The following is a 14,459-nucleotide window of genomic DNA, read 5'->3' on the forward strand; positions in this document are numbered from 1 at the left end:
CAGTAAAAGTAAATAAATCAAATAGATCTTTTTATTTAAACATTGAATATCCATGAAAAACCGGATGCTTTGTAGATTGTTAGTATATCAAGTTAGGCGGTCAATGATTAACAGCCTACTCTTCGTGTTTCGATGTTACTTGTATCGTTCATAAACATACATATACTGAGTGATTGTTTTAAAGAAAAATTCGACTTGGCATTATGCCATACAAAATAACTTTTAAAAAATAATGTCATTTCAAGAGGAATATTTTGATTTCAAAACCTAGGTTAACATATTAATCAATTAGTGTTTAGATTGTGAAAAGATATCAATGATCGTGTCAACAATACAAGTTCTTCCATAGAACAGCTAATGATTCATAACAGACTGAAATGGAATTTCGTAATTAAGTAACATGTAGTCGAAAAGATTGAAGACGAGAGATATTTTCATTCTTACAACCAAATTGTAATTTGCCACAAGAAGGCAGTAGTTTCAGTATTAATAATAACAATAACATAATGACGATAACTGGATATTTGAGATGCTGCGAAGATCTTTGATTAAACAGAAAGAGAGAATACTAGCAAAAGGTGTAGATGCCTTTGTAAAGAATTCTGTTCAGTTGATATGATGCGATATGAAGATTAAATTATTTAGATAAATACTTTGTATCAATCCATTCTGAATTTCAACAAGGGTAACAGGTGTGAACTTCGTTTAGTGTGACACTTTAAGGTCAATATTTTGTATCAATTCAGTATAAACTTCGTTTAATATAAATTTAATATAACTTTTGGTCAGTCTAAGAATTATATTCCTTGTACCAACTCATGAGAACAACATTCAGTGTGCATTCTTACAGTAACCCTATGTGCTATTTTGAAGTGTGTGTACAGTTTAGTATATAAATGATTGTATTTTGGTCTAATGATATGATTTTGGAGAGTCAAAAAATCTTGATTGCACTGGTCTTTCGTGTTCTCACTTTATGTTGTGGGAATTGTAGTGGTTCATGTTTCCAATAGAACTAGTAGGAGAGAGGAATCGTAGTGGTGCCTGATTGTCAAGTAACAGTAGGAAGACTAAGGACACAATCAAGTCGATACGTACATAAAACTGACGACTTTTAATTGAAATAAGTGAACATTAGAGGACTGCTAAACTAAAACATTCATCAAACTCTACGGCTGAAAACTTCGAGAATCACAAATTACCAGTTTTCTAGATGACATGTATTCCTTCTTATAGGCAGAGTCCAGTAAAAGAAAAACTTCATATAATAACGAAGTAAACTAATTCAGTCCAGTCATACTTAACTAGAATTTATCTACAAAAAAACGCTTTTTAACTCGTTTTTATCAACTTAATTACTAGAAATCAAGATGAATATTTATAATCACATAAAAAAGTCATATGGTACCATAAAATATTATCTAATAAATGCAGAACACAATATCTATCAATGATATAATGTAATTCATTCGTCAAATACGAAATCAGATAGTCTTTATGGTGTCACACTTCAAGTTTTGAGGCTGATGACAATATTCCTACTATTTAAACCAAAATGAGTGGAATGAGAGGACTAAAACTCGCACTTTACTGGTTAAAAGTTGAACGACTTAACGACTAAGCCAGCCACCCCCCACCAGAGACTTTAGTTACTACTATCGTATTTAAAGGATAGATGGGCATATGAAGTGTAAAATTAGGTTTTAAGTAATACAATCACTGATATCACTTTGTACATAGATTGATGTTTCATTTCACCTTAACCTATTTTGGTTATTAGTTATGTTTAGACTGTAATTCTTTCTTTCCATCTATGGTCAGTAAAATTCATCGAACTTTCTTCAAATTCATAAAACTGTGAATTTTTTTGACAGACAGCTATGAAGTTCTCCTCATCAAAGGAAGTAAAATAGGATTTTTATTAAGGGAAAAACGAGAAAGGTTGTAATTTACTGGATAATTATGTATCATCAAAACAAAATATTCATACAAAGCTTACTTCACAAATATGTTGTTCAAGTTCTTCTAACGATATAGTATTCAATGAAATTGGATTATATAATCGCGTCAGCCCTTCAATTTTCGTAGGTGGCATAACACGACCCCAACGTAAATAGTCACTTAATGGTTTAGGTTTCCATATATTTTGGAAATGTGAATTTAAAATATGTCCATTAACGATTTTCTTTTGATCTGAATCAATAATAATAGGACTATTATTATTGTTGTTGTTAGTAAATAAACTCCATAGTTCAGCGATTGACTTTGTTTCTCGAGGAAAGCTGATTGAATCATCACCCCATGGATAAATGAGAGCAAGATTTGCTCTTAAATGAAGTGATTTACAAGTTGACATTTCCACTGAATCTAAATTAATTGTGTAATTCTTTTCGTCATTATTCACAAATGAAGTATGTCTAGTTAGATTGAAAATATTTTTGGAGATTTCTTCTTGTGCTAATAATAATAATAATAACAGTAATGATAATAGTAATAATTAAAGAGGTAGCAAGAAAAAAGATTTCGAGTATATTGTAGTTTCATAAGTGCCATTTTATAAGTTGAATACTTGGATAATACAAAATATAGTACTTAAATGATTTTAGACTAAAAAAACACTAAACAATTTCCCGATTTTTGATCAAGGAACACAATGAATATGAACCGTTGCAGAGCATTTATGTTTATATATAAGATCGAATTGAAATCATTTAAAAATTATACGTAGCAACAAGAGCAATTTGCTTTATAATAAGAATGTTTTTATGTATATATTAAAATAATATCGTATAGTTAAAATGATATTAAAAATCTAAGGAATTGAAACGTACCCTCAGTAACAACTGATATTAATTTTGAAACTCAGACTGTTTAATGTTTATCTGATGGAGCCGTAGAAAGAACCCATAAGTCACATGTAATATACATACCTATTAAAGTGCGAAAATACTGTGCATCAGCCAACTCTATATTCCTCTACGGGTGATTACACAGCATGTAAACTCTGGATTAATTTATTATTAGATTCTTCGGATGGGATGGAGCCACTGAGTAATTCTGGAATTAGGTGAAACGGCAATTCGACTGATTAAGCTATGAAGATTCATAGGCCAAGGTGTTTTGAACATATATTACTCATTCTTAGACACAGTAACACTTAAACAGCAGATCCGGCTAGAACAAGAATAGACTAGTGGAGGGCTGTGGGCGAAGTCCTCAACTATTAGGCTAAGTTGTATCATTAGATGCAAACTTCATGACTGGAGTCTTATAGATAATCGTATTCTATGATTGAAGATATTACGTGATACACCCAAAGTCTCTAGTATTCTGAATACAAAAACATATTAGTCACCTAAAATAATACTGACAATAAGAATTTTAGAAAAGGCCTTAACATTATTTGAAGTATGTAATCTGAACTTATTTGCTGATCATGACCATTTAGTTATGTATATTTAGATTACTAATAAATGAATGTTTTAAATACCAACAACTTAAGATACTGATGAAATTAGATGAAGTCTATTACTGAATGATTAACAAGGACGCATACATTTATAAAATGGATACAAGTCACAATATAATTTTAAAGAATTTAAAAAGTGATTGGATAAGTTTAAGTATGTTTGGTATGTGTCTGGTAGTGCGTTCCATAACGCGCATTTTGTATTATTTAGGACCCATCAGCTAAATGTAACTGTATCCTAGTGTTAACGCTCACACCGAAAATTATACCCAGTACCAAACTTTGTATCAACGTAATCCACTCTGGATGTCCATACGGTAGAAGAGATTGATCAACTGCAATCCTTAATATCACCAGCAAACCCTCACTAAATGATTGGATAGTTTACTGATTTTGTACCAAAAATGTTACTGCGCCAACAGTGAAACATGTCACTAAAAGTAGATATTATAATATGAAGCAGCTTTTCACATCTATACATTCAATCCAAAAATTTTAATTTTGTAAACCATATATATTACACTTTGGCAAACTAACGTTTATGTTATCTATTTGATTTTCTCCTGAAGAAAATTTTTATCAATAGCTAACCTACTTCATAGAATAGTAACCTTAATACAAAACTTCTCTTACTCAACTAAGAACCAATATTATTTCTTGACGAAGTCGAGTTGCTTGTTCTGAGTAGAATAATCCTGAAGCTTTCATACTATTGGCATACACGTCAGATGTTCTACAAACAGGTGATACAGACCAACAACAAACTGTTCAGTGTAATGGAAACTTGTTGAGCAAATTTCATGGTGAGAGCCACAAATACTACAAATGTAGGGCTATAATGATAAAATAATATTATTGAAACTTACTTTGAGACAAGTTTGACGTGGACGTATGATATTCACTTTGAACCATTCTATCGTTAGAAGAAAATGAGTTTTTCTTCATTTTAAACTTATCTAAATTGTTTGAATTATTTATAACAGATTGGTCATTTGAAGCTATAACATGATCATTTAACTTTTGACATAGTGAATTTAATTTATTGCTATTATTGTCACTATTACTATTAGTCATAGTAGTAGTTGTAGTAGTAATAGTAGTAGTAGTAGCAGTAGTAGTAGTAGTAGTAATGATAGTAGTAACAATAGTATCAGTAGTAATAGTATGTTGTTGATCGAGATGGTGATGATTACCGTGGGTGTCATTATGTTTAGGAATTGTAACCACGCCAACAGTGTGCTCACTATCACTTACTGGTGCCATTGAAGAGAGTGAGGCATCAGAATTGGAAATAGCTGAATCAAACGATTGTGGCTTCTCATTTCCTTCTATTGTAGTCATTGACTTTTCATTGTAATGAGATAATTTTGGTGTATCTTCACTGTTCTTTGATGGAAAAGATGTAATAGTTGTTGAATTTGTCTTACCGTTCAAATAACATTCTGATTCAATTTGTTTTTTATCTACAGAAGCCTAGTACAAGGGGAAGAAAAGAAAAACAAAGATGACTAATAACTTCCTCGTTTATTTATAATGGTCCGTTTTTATCTGGCTGTTGATCATTCAGAACTGGAACTGTGATCGACTTTTGTTGAGATATGTGCATTCTGAGAGGATTACCTAGACATAGTCTTCTTTTTTGTCACAGGTTTTAGTATATACGAATATTTATACAAACATTGTAATAATCAGTTAACTTCTTTACAATACTTTATTGTCCGCAATACGAATAGAAACACTTTAAGCATAATGAAAAGAATATCTGGGAAAATATCTCTCATTTCTTCCACAGAAATGAATATTAAAGGTATGTATATAGGGAATACTTGCTAACATGGTAGACATAAATATAAAATAGTTAAAAGTATTTACTTATTTGTGTTTTATACTATTGCGTAACATTTACATATAAGAAGAATGGTTAGACTTGTATTAAGGAGAACATTTTTCCCAAAATACATATCCCTAATAAAGAAGTAATTATTCATATTAACATTGAGGCAGTGGATTCTTACCAAAACTTTTGGAAGTTTACTTTGAAGTTGTTCGTTAATACCATTATTTATTTAGATTTCCCTCAACTTCAGAATAGTTCTAGTTATGAAGCAACATTTTCTTACATTACAACTACCCTTTTTATTCATAAATGGTAATGTTTGTAGTTTGTTTATTACTACATAAAAGGCTATGATGGTAAGTTGTATTCAGCTTCGAATCAATGTTAAGATTTAATTCGGATACTGGTGTTAGCTGCTTGTCTATCCTGTAACTTGTGAGAACATTTAATAAGTGATGTAGTAGACCTACAAATCATTTTTAGGCTTCCTAGCCTTATTACTTGTCAATGATAGATATAAACTTTTAGAATTGAATGTCACCTGATAAGTTTTATGATCATTTGACTCATTTCTTATATAAAACAGTAATCAATTATAATGTATAATCTATCATTGTACGAATCGAGATATAATATATGATTACATGAGGTCTAAAATCTATATTACTGCAGAGTATAGCTTTGAAATGGAGTTGAAACAACCTATTAGTACACAGAATTTAATACGCCAAGTATTTTGAAATACTGAGCAACATTTATTTAGTGGTCTAGAAACTCAACTTTGAATTTTGTTCCGGAAACTTTGAAAATTTACATTTCTTGAAGTGTAGTGTATCTATTAGTGGAACATGCAGTGGTGTTTTGATTCTTGGTTGGCTTGCAGGCTATCAGATATATCAACAATGAAGGGAATTTGATTCGGAGACAGGCACACTTTTGTTTTGAACCTAATGTGTCAACAATGCACAAAAACTTGATGAAAGACAAAAAGCAACTACAGTGACGCGAAATCAAAAATATTGTAATGCGATACAAATGATATTCATGTTAGCTATAAATATCAATAAGACGATCACAGATTTATTACTATTAAGTTTGATATGAATTTACAAGTGGTTGCCTCGTGGAATTTGCCATAGTTTTACATGTCGAGTCGTGTCAGTGTTTCCCATGAGATGAATTGTTAGTTTACCTTAGTCTATTGGTTGATATGAATCAATAACGACAGGGCACTAAAACAGGTTTTATACCGCATTGAAACTAATGAATCCAAACTCGAAAATTAAATAGCATAACACCTCGATTTACCAAAATCATTGGATCATTATTAAATATCTTATTTCAAATATCGCGGTTGATGTTTTATGATAATGTTACTTATTTGCAAGGCAAACGTTTGCATATTCATTTGCGAACTACATATTTGTGGATGTAAGCTAGTGATACTATTCGAATGGGATCCAAGCCTTTAATTGAATGTCCGAAAGTCAAGTTCTTTGACAAATACAACACTGGCCACATATTCCAATTAAAGTATCTTATGTATGATAAACGACAAAAAAGTGTTGGCTATATTCAGAGTAAAACAGGTATTTCGTATGAAATCCTATATTTTCGTTACGAACCTAGGTAAATACAAGGAATTCACTTTAAACTTTAGTTCTTCAGTTGCATATACGTACCATACATTATATTACTATCAATAATTTACATCAGGAATCGGCTTAAAAGTTGCCCTAGCTTTATATTCAACTGACCTTTGTCACATGATATTAGGATAATTCTGAAATAAAAGAAGTCCAGTGTTTGCAAGTCTTAAAAATCCGTTTACTAAACATTCCGTCCGTTTTCAGAGTGAATGACGAAAAAGGAAGATAATCTTTATTTACCACGGAATGAAATACACATAAACACTTTACAGTATCTTTAAACGAATATAAAGTTGATAGATTTTTTTACATTTTACCTGATTTAAACCATTCTTATCTCCAACTGAATTAATGGAATCTGCAACAGAAATTCTTTGATGCCAAAATGAATGTTTAATTAAATCATTTTCACTTATTCGTTTAGAAGAAGATTTGGTCAAAAGTGAAGTTAAAAGGGATTTGAAAAGTGAAGATGGTGGAATGCTGACATTAGGATTTGAGTAATTCGGTTCACGATTTAAAATATTTCGATCCAGCTAGAATTATTTAATAATAAACAGAATTTTTAGGGTAAATAAATGATAGACTATTAAAACTATACATAAAGAAATAAATCTCAATAGCGAACATATTTACATGAGTCCATTATAAATTGGTGTTTAAGTACTCATCATCATTGAATAGTTTGTCAAGTTCAAAATCAACAATAATTTGAAGTAATCATTTACAAGTAATCAATCACCTACAAGAGGGATTCCTAAAATCTTAACAAAACCGTAAACTCACAATCATACGTAACTTCAAGTCGAAAATCTGGGAATTACGCAAAATGTTATGTAGGGATAAATTCAACACTATTAACCATATAACTCATAGTTAGTTCGAAGGCCAATTACGTGTCAAACTTGTAGAGTTAAAGACAGATGTATTTTGAACAAAACACAGCATAGCTACACCTACAGGCGAGTAACACTTTTATATATAAACGATACATCATTCACTATCATAAAAAAGAATAAAACTAGTTTAAACTATATGTGAGTGCTCATAAAAACTAATCAATAATCTTAGCTTATTAGGTATATTAACACCGATCTGTTTACCACATGACTAACCAAAGATTTTGTAAACTAACAATTTACTATTATTAAAAGTAAGGAATGCGATCACAGTTTTCTTCTAATGAATGTTAACAACAATTGCTTTCCAAGAAATGTTCTTACCCTGTATAATAAGTTAGATTATTGTAAGAACACTCAATGAGTTAACTTGTAAAAGATATGACACATACATAGAAACATAAAATAGGCTGACGTTCATTATCGTGCAAGAGAAAAAAACCACACATATCACAAACATCAAAAAAATAAATTGAATATCAACTAACCTAAATAGAAGTTCCCGAGATATATACATATACATTACGATCTGGAGGAAAATACAATTTAACCATCTCTCATGATATGAGAATAAAAAATCGGAGATTTTACTAACTAATTGAGAGGTCTCATTTGGTAATGAAAACCGATTAAAACGTAGATGAGAGTAAGTAATAAAAGATAAATTTTCCATTTAAGAACTTCGTAAAAAATCTAAAACACACTACACCATCCTCACTATGCAAAAAATGAAAGAAACTCATCAATTTATCTCCCTTAAAAATAACTATCCTAGAAACTTCGTAAAAGAGTGTCTAGCGACAAATCTCACCATCAAAAAATAAACGTTGACAGCAAGGGAAAGGATAATCCTGACATAAGTGAAAGATAAATCTTAGAAATCCCCATGAGGATCTTAAAACCATTTGGAATCAATGTTACTCATAAACCAACACAACTACTCCAATTTATGGTTGGGCCACGTGTTACGTATGCCTGAACACCGATTACCACGACGCGCTATGCTGACTAGTATTGGCAATGGTTGGAAGAGAGTTAGGAGCGGCCAAACCAAAACGTGGCATCAGTGCTTGAAGTCACTAACTTCTAGTCTGAGCCATGTTAGCAGATGCAGACTACTTGATTGGGGTCCGCGTGACTATCGTAACCAATGGTTGGAGACTCTGTGTGACATGGCTCAGAATCGATCACAATGGCGTAGGTGTATACACTTTTTATCTTCCCTTAAACCTTGAAATTAAAATTACTTCATAACTTTCTTCCTTCCTATACTATATCCTTATATACAACCTTTCTTTTATATACTACCACCACTAAATTAACTATTTCTATGAATCCGGTGTTCATCTTGATGTACTAACAAGGTATGGCAACTTGGACCGATGCATATATGTGCCTGGTCCTACGTTGTAGCTGACTGACTGACCTTTATAATATCCGAAAGACTATTAATGAAAATTACACTTTCAAACCATCTGGTCGAAATCCAATTGCATCAGATAAGGTGTGGTCACCATAAGACTTCAACAGCAATACCAAGAAGCTCTAAAACAGGATGGCCCTTGTTTTTTGTCTGTAATTGATGATTTGTTAACTGATTTAGGTTCAAATTAAAAAATTTTCTCGATTATCATGAATTAACGTATTTAGTTCATCTAGAAACTAGAAAATGCACAAATTCTAAATGTCGAAAATAAACAAAGCCGTCGGTTATACTTGAGCAACAATCAGAGAACTGTCTAAATTCACTGTTCATTATAAATGATTTATTAAAACCCAGTTTATTTACATTCGATTATAATATTAATTCTAAGAGCCATTAGTATTCATAAATAAATTTCATGAATAACGGCACAATCAAACATTTAACTGAACTCTGTTAATTATGATACTTAGTCATCCCGTCTATGAGAATGCGTTACTTAAAAATAAAGTTTACATCAATGTAAAAACCCTAACCACGTATTTTTTCATGTACCTGCTATCCCCATATTAAACTAAACTAAGAAAATGTCTGTACTAACACAAAGTCGTAAAAATATAATTTCTATTTGAGATGACTGAATCTGCTTTCATGTGTGCTTTATAAAATAAATTTTGTTTTCCGTTGATTCCCTTTTTAGCTAACTCATTGGTTCACGATGGTAGATATGAGCACTTATATTGATAAGGCTTAGTAGCAATTACTCAATCACAGTTTCTAGATTAATAGACGGTTTTCCATTCAAGATGAAAGTGATAAACATCTGAATCAACAGTCCCAGAAATTTCAAGGATTCTTATGACCTAGTTTATGATGATATTACACACCGAAAGATTTGATGCATTTAATATAAGTTTATTTGTTTCAGTTAAATAAGCTATCATCAAAAACCACATGACCGGTTAACTGGGCAGAAGATTTAGTCCAATAAACCGGGCTCAACTTGTTATATTTCGATAACAAAGTGAAACAACTTTAATATTGATAAGATGTACGCAAGCAAAATACGATCAGAAAAACAATGAACACATGTAGTTGTTTTGCAGAAGGCTAACTTCTAGTAGTATCACCACTTATCTTCAACGACCACTGGTTTCTGCCCTGTTAATGTCCCTGAAAAGCCGATTCGCTTTCTACATTCGCCTGAAACTATCAATCAATATTTGTACAAACAAACCAGGTTTATTTCCGGTCACCTTGGTACATTGTATGTAGCATATTAAATTCCGCTTAGTAGACATTTACACAACATTTTGATATCTGTTCAATTTATTTTAGTTTACTTCATCTCGGTGCTAATTTGGTATGGCAACTCGAACTGATGTACGTACATACGAAGTTCTACGTTGTGACTGACTGACTGACTGACTCTCGATTAATGATACTGTGGTGTATGTTTTTATTAGACAGAAGCAGTTATTTAATCCATGTGTACCTGACAATCATTTCATCAAAAATTGCAATGTGTTGTTGACACTATTGTCATGCTGTGAAAATGTTCGAATACGTAACCAAGTTGCGATTTGTTACAAAGTGATGTAAAACCATGGTATTTCCCTTATGAGCAAAAATATTTTCTAGAAACTAAGGATGTGAGTATTGTTCAGGAATACTGTAATGTGTCCAACAACCGGGAGTAGTGTTGCCTTCAGTAAAACTGAAAAAGCGATCGCTACAAATAGTTCGATAGAAATATTTCTAGCTTTATCACCCTGTACAGAATCATCTACAGTTTACTAGTGTGAAATAGGCAGAGTTAAAGATTAGTGCAAATAATTTACCTATAGTATAGGTAAAACTTCCCTTCAAATTTGATTTGGTTTACAGTGTGTCAACTAATTTCATGGATGCAAAGTTTAAGTTTCAAAGTTTCGAACTCATCAAATGAAGATAGACTAAACTGCTAAATCATAATTTCTTGCCAAAATTTACTTTCCGAACTGAGATCTGCAGCGAGAAGTGCCAACACTGACTCATGAATTGAGTGGTTTTAGCAATTTCACAGGCACAAAAATCATATATAAGGCTCCTAAGAAGAGGAAAACTAAACTGGGGAAACATAGTGCAAATATATATGTTTTTCGTAAATATCATGTGTATTTTCACTCTCAGTCAACGTCAACAAATTATGAAATATACTCCTGAAGTTGAGTTGTTTGCACGAAGAACAGCAAGCTCAAGGCAAAGTTGTGGTACTGCCACTAACATTCCATTACTTATTCGCTGATTAAAATCAACCCACTGAATATACAGTTAGAGCTAAATTATCGTAATTATTTGATAAAGATATAGATGTTGTTGAGAAAAACGTAATACATTGAGAAGTGACGCTTTTCTGTTGGATATTAGGATTATTCAACAGTAGACGAATGTTGTTCAAAGAAATCAGAAGGTTAGAGCGGGAGCGAAAGCGTTCAGAAAGTTTGCTTACATTGGAATCATGAAGTAATCCAAGACGGAGTGTACTGAACCTACAGTTTATATATTATCAGATCATGAAATCCCTGAACACTGACAAGTCACAAAGAGATACATAAATTTCTATACTGAGGTTTGTGAAGGAACTTTGATCTACAGTTATCAGGTAAAGCGACTAAAAGTCATTAACCAAAGTGAAGTCTTAAGCAAGGCTACTCCATCCTTTCCATTCGTTCACTTTGTTTATGTTCTTTGCCTTCAGTTTAGTTTTTCACTGTCATCGGTTTTCTTGTCGTTTTTAATCCTTTGCTTCCTCTTTAAAAAAAACTTTCCTCACACGTTACAATTGTAGGAGTCTATGGACATATACAATCTTTCAGTTCCTTTATCCATGTCTCTAAATAACTCACGTACAAATCTTTCCTGTTTTTGGCTAAACTTCTAGATGAATATTAGCACCTGATCTATTTTGGTCCTTTACATTTCTTGAAAAACCACCCAATATCTTCTGTAAAAATCTTTTTCTATGTCAAACTAGCTAATGATTATTGACGATAGTTATTCAAAAAAATTAAGATCCTTCTGAAAGCATTTACTTGAGTGGAATGACTTGGGAATCAAACAAATGTATACAATAATCTGCAGATATCAGAGTAGGTATTTACGAAAACCTAATGCAAAGAAACCCAAACTTATATATTAAAAATCACCCAATTATCGTAATTGGAAAGTGGTTGTTTATAAAAACAAAAATGCATAAAAAACACTCTGCGATTTTTAGACAAAAAACTGGTTAGAATTTCATTGCAGGTAATCAGTTACTGACCTTAACTGTCATACGACAGATGCAGGCTAGAAGAATAGTAGGCTGACATGAGCCTTGTCATTAAGTTTTACTAAAACAATGATAAGTTAAGCGAAAAGCATACAAAAAAACTACTACGAACGAAGGCGAATATTTCGGTCGGTTATTCAAGGTTAGGATTACTTAATATTTGTGAAACTGAGCCCTACTTGATTGATTCTGCATAAAAGCATTAACCGGTTGGCTTACATAATCAATAAACTATGGGAAAACCTAAGGCCAGGTTTTAAAAAATGGAATAAAATTTCATTATTAATTTTCTCCAGTCAAATTACGTACTGAATAGTATAGAAACAAATAGAAAAGAACCTACCGAATAGTTTACGAAGCAAATACTTAAATGAAGGTAAGTAAAAATACTTTGAAACAAGGGTGGTTTAAAAACTGAACTCGGGTATATGTCACATGAAAATCACTCTAGATAAATATACGTACCTCTTCTTGTGATCCACCGGAAAATGGTGGGTGTCCGAAAAACATGTTATAGAACAAACAACCAAGACCCCAGTAGTCTGATGATTTTGAGTTCTCATACTGGGATATAGTTTCAGGTGAATCGTATTCTGAATGCACACTAAGACCACGGAGAAAATCACCCTGATTATAATCATCCTCTTCACAAAACTGAACTAAAAGATCGTCCAAGATTTCATCTTCTGCATGTGCCAAAGAAAAATCAAATAACTTGACAGTTCCATTGCCATCTAGTAAGAACTGCAAACTTATTAGGGTTAATATCTCAACTTACACGAGAAGGTAACAGGCGGTTGAAAACCACACCTCTTGAATGGACATATCGCAAGCCACGAACGATGTCTGCTCCGAACTTTCTAACCACATTTTCGCTTAGGAATCGATCTTCCTTAATTACTTGCTCAAGGCTTCCACCTGTACACAGCTCCATCACAAGCCACAAATGATTGCTTGTTTCATACCATTCATAGAACTGAAGTACATTTTTATGTTTCAATTCATGGGATACCCTAACATGGTTAGATATAACAGGTCTTTTGTGTTTTTCAGCACAAGCGACAGCTAAATATTTAATGGTCCCTTTCCGCCTGGCTTTATAAATGACTTGTTCATTAGTCTTTTCAATTTCATCGTATAACACAAAGTTTTCCATCACTCGACGCTTGCCCTTTAATTGTAATCAACATATATGTCACGTGTGCAGAAAAGTATTGAAAGTGTGAGTATGCTTAAGAAGCGCGCCGTTTGGAATGCAAACAACATTAAAAAGACCGCTCCTTAATAAAAATACATTGTAGAGTATACTAACAAACCATCACTAAATTATTTCACTGCCATGTGTTTTATAAAAGAGCACGATTCTTTCATTCATATTTTAGAACATTTGTAGTACAACAAACTTCTCATACCACCTAACGGAACTATATAATCAATACCCAAATAATGAATTCCTGTAGCTGTAAAGATTCAGTCACATGATCCAGTTGGCTTGAAATATACTTCATTTTTATTGCTGGCTATGACTTCACTAGGTTTTAATCTGTTCAAATCTTTTGAAAGGATTGCTAATCCAATGCTACTAGACACGGGAACCCATTAAGCGAAAGCTTCTATTCCATCCGCAACTATTTGAACCTATTGAACCACACAAGCTCCCGAAAACAAATCAGTATATTTCATGCAGTGAAAACTTAGGAAGCTCCTGCGTCTGCAAGACCAGGGGAATTACCCCAGGAAAAATCGAAACCCATAAGGGTGAATTTCGCTGCAAGCTGCATTTGTAGACCGCGAGAACCACAAGGCTTAAATTATTCAACCTGACATTTAGAGTTCCCGCCACATACTTCAATAATCACTTATATATTT

General features: G+C 32.3%; 1 protein-coding gene across 1 annotated transcript in view; it reads right to left on the minus strand.

The window, feature by feature from the left end:
* The window catches only part of Smp_153870 (protein kinase), a 53,934-nt gene extending 40,179 nt beyond the window's left edge, over positions 1 to 13,755 (minus strand). Inside the window, exons 1-6 of the mRNA XM_018796935.1 lie at positions 13,369 to 13,755; positions 13,056 to 13,334; positions 7,273 to 7,491; positions 4,724 to 4,942; positions 4,336 to 4,486; positions 2,000 to 2,361 (exon numbers count right to left, since the gene is read on the minus strand). Of these exons, the coding sequence (XP_018652026.1) occupies positions 2,000 to 2,361; positions 4,336 to 4,486; positions 4,724 to 4,942; positions 7,273 to 7,491; positions 13,056 to 13,334; positions 13,369 to 13,746 (1,608 nt within the window). The 5' untranslated portion in view covers positions 13,747 to 13,755. The remainder of the gene's footprint in view (positions 1 to 1,999; positions 2,362 to 4,335; positions 4,487 to 4,723; positions 4,943 to 7,272; positions 7,492 to 13,055; positions 13,335 to 13,368) is intronic.
* Between the last annotated feature and the right edge of the window lie 704 nt (positions 13,756 to 14,459).

This window comes from Schistosoma mansoni, chromosome 4, assembly GCF_000237925.1.
Source record: "Schistosoma mansoni strain Puerto Rico chromosome 4, complete genome".
Lineage (NCBI taxonomy): Eukaryota > Metazoa > Platyhelminthes > Trematoda > Strigeidida > Schistosomatidae > Schistosoma > Schistosoma mansoni.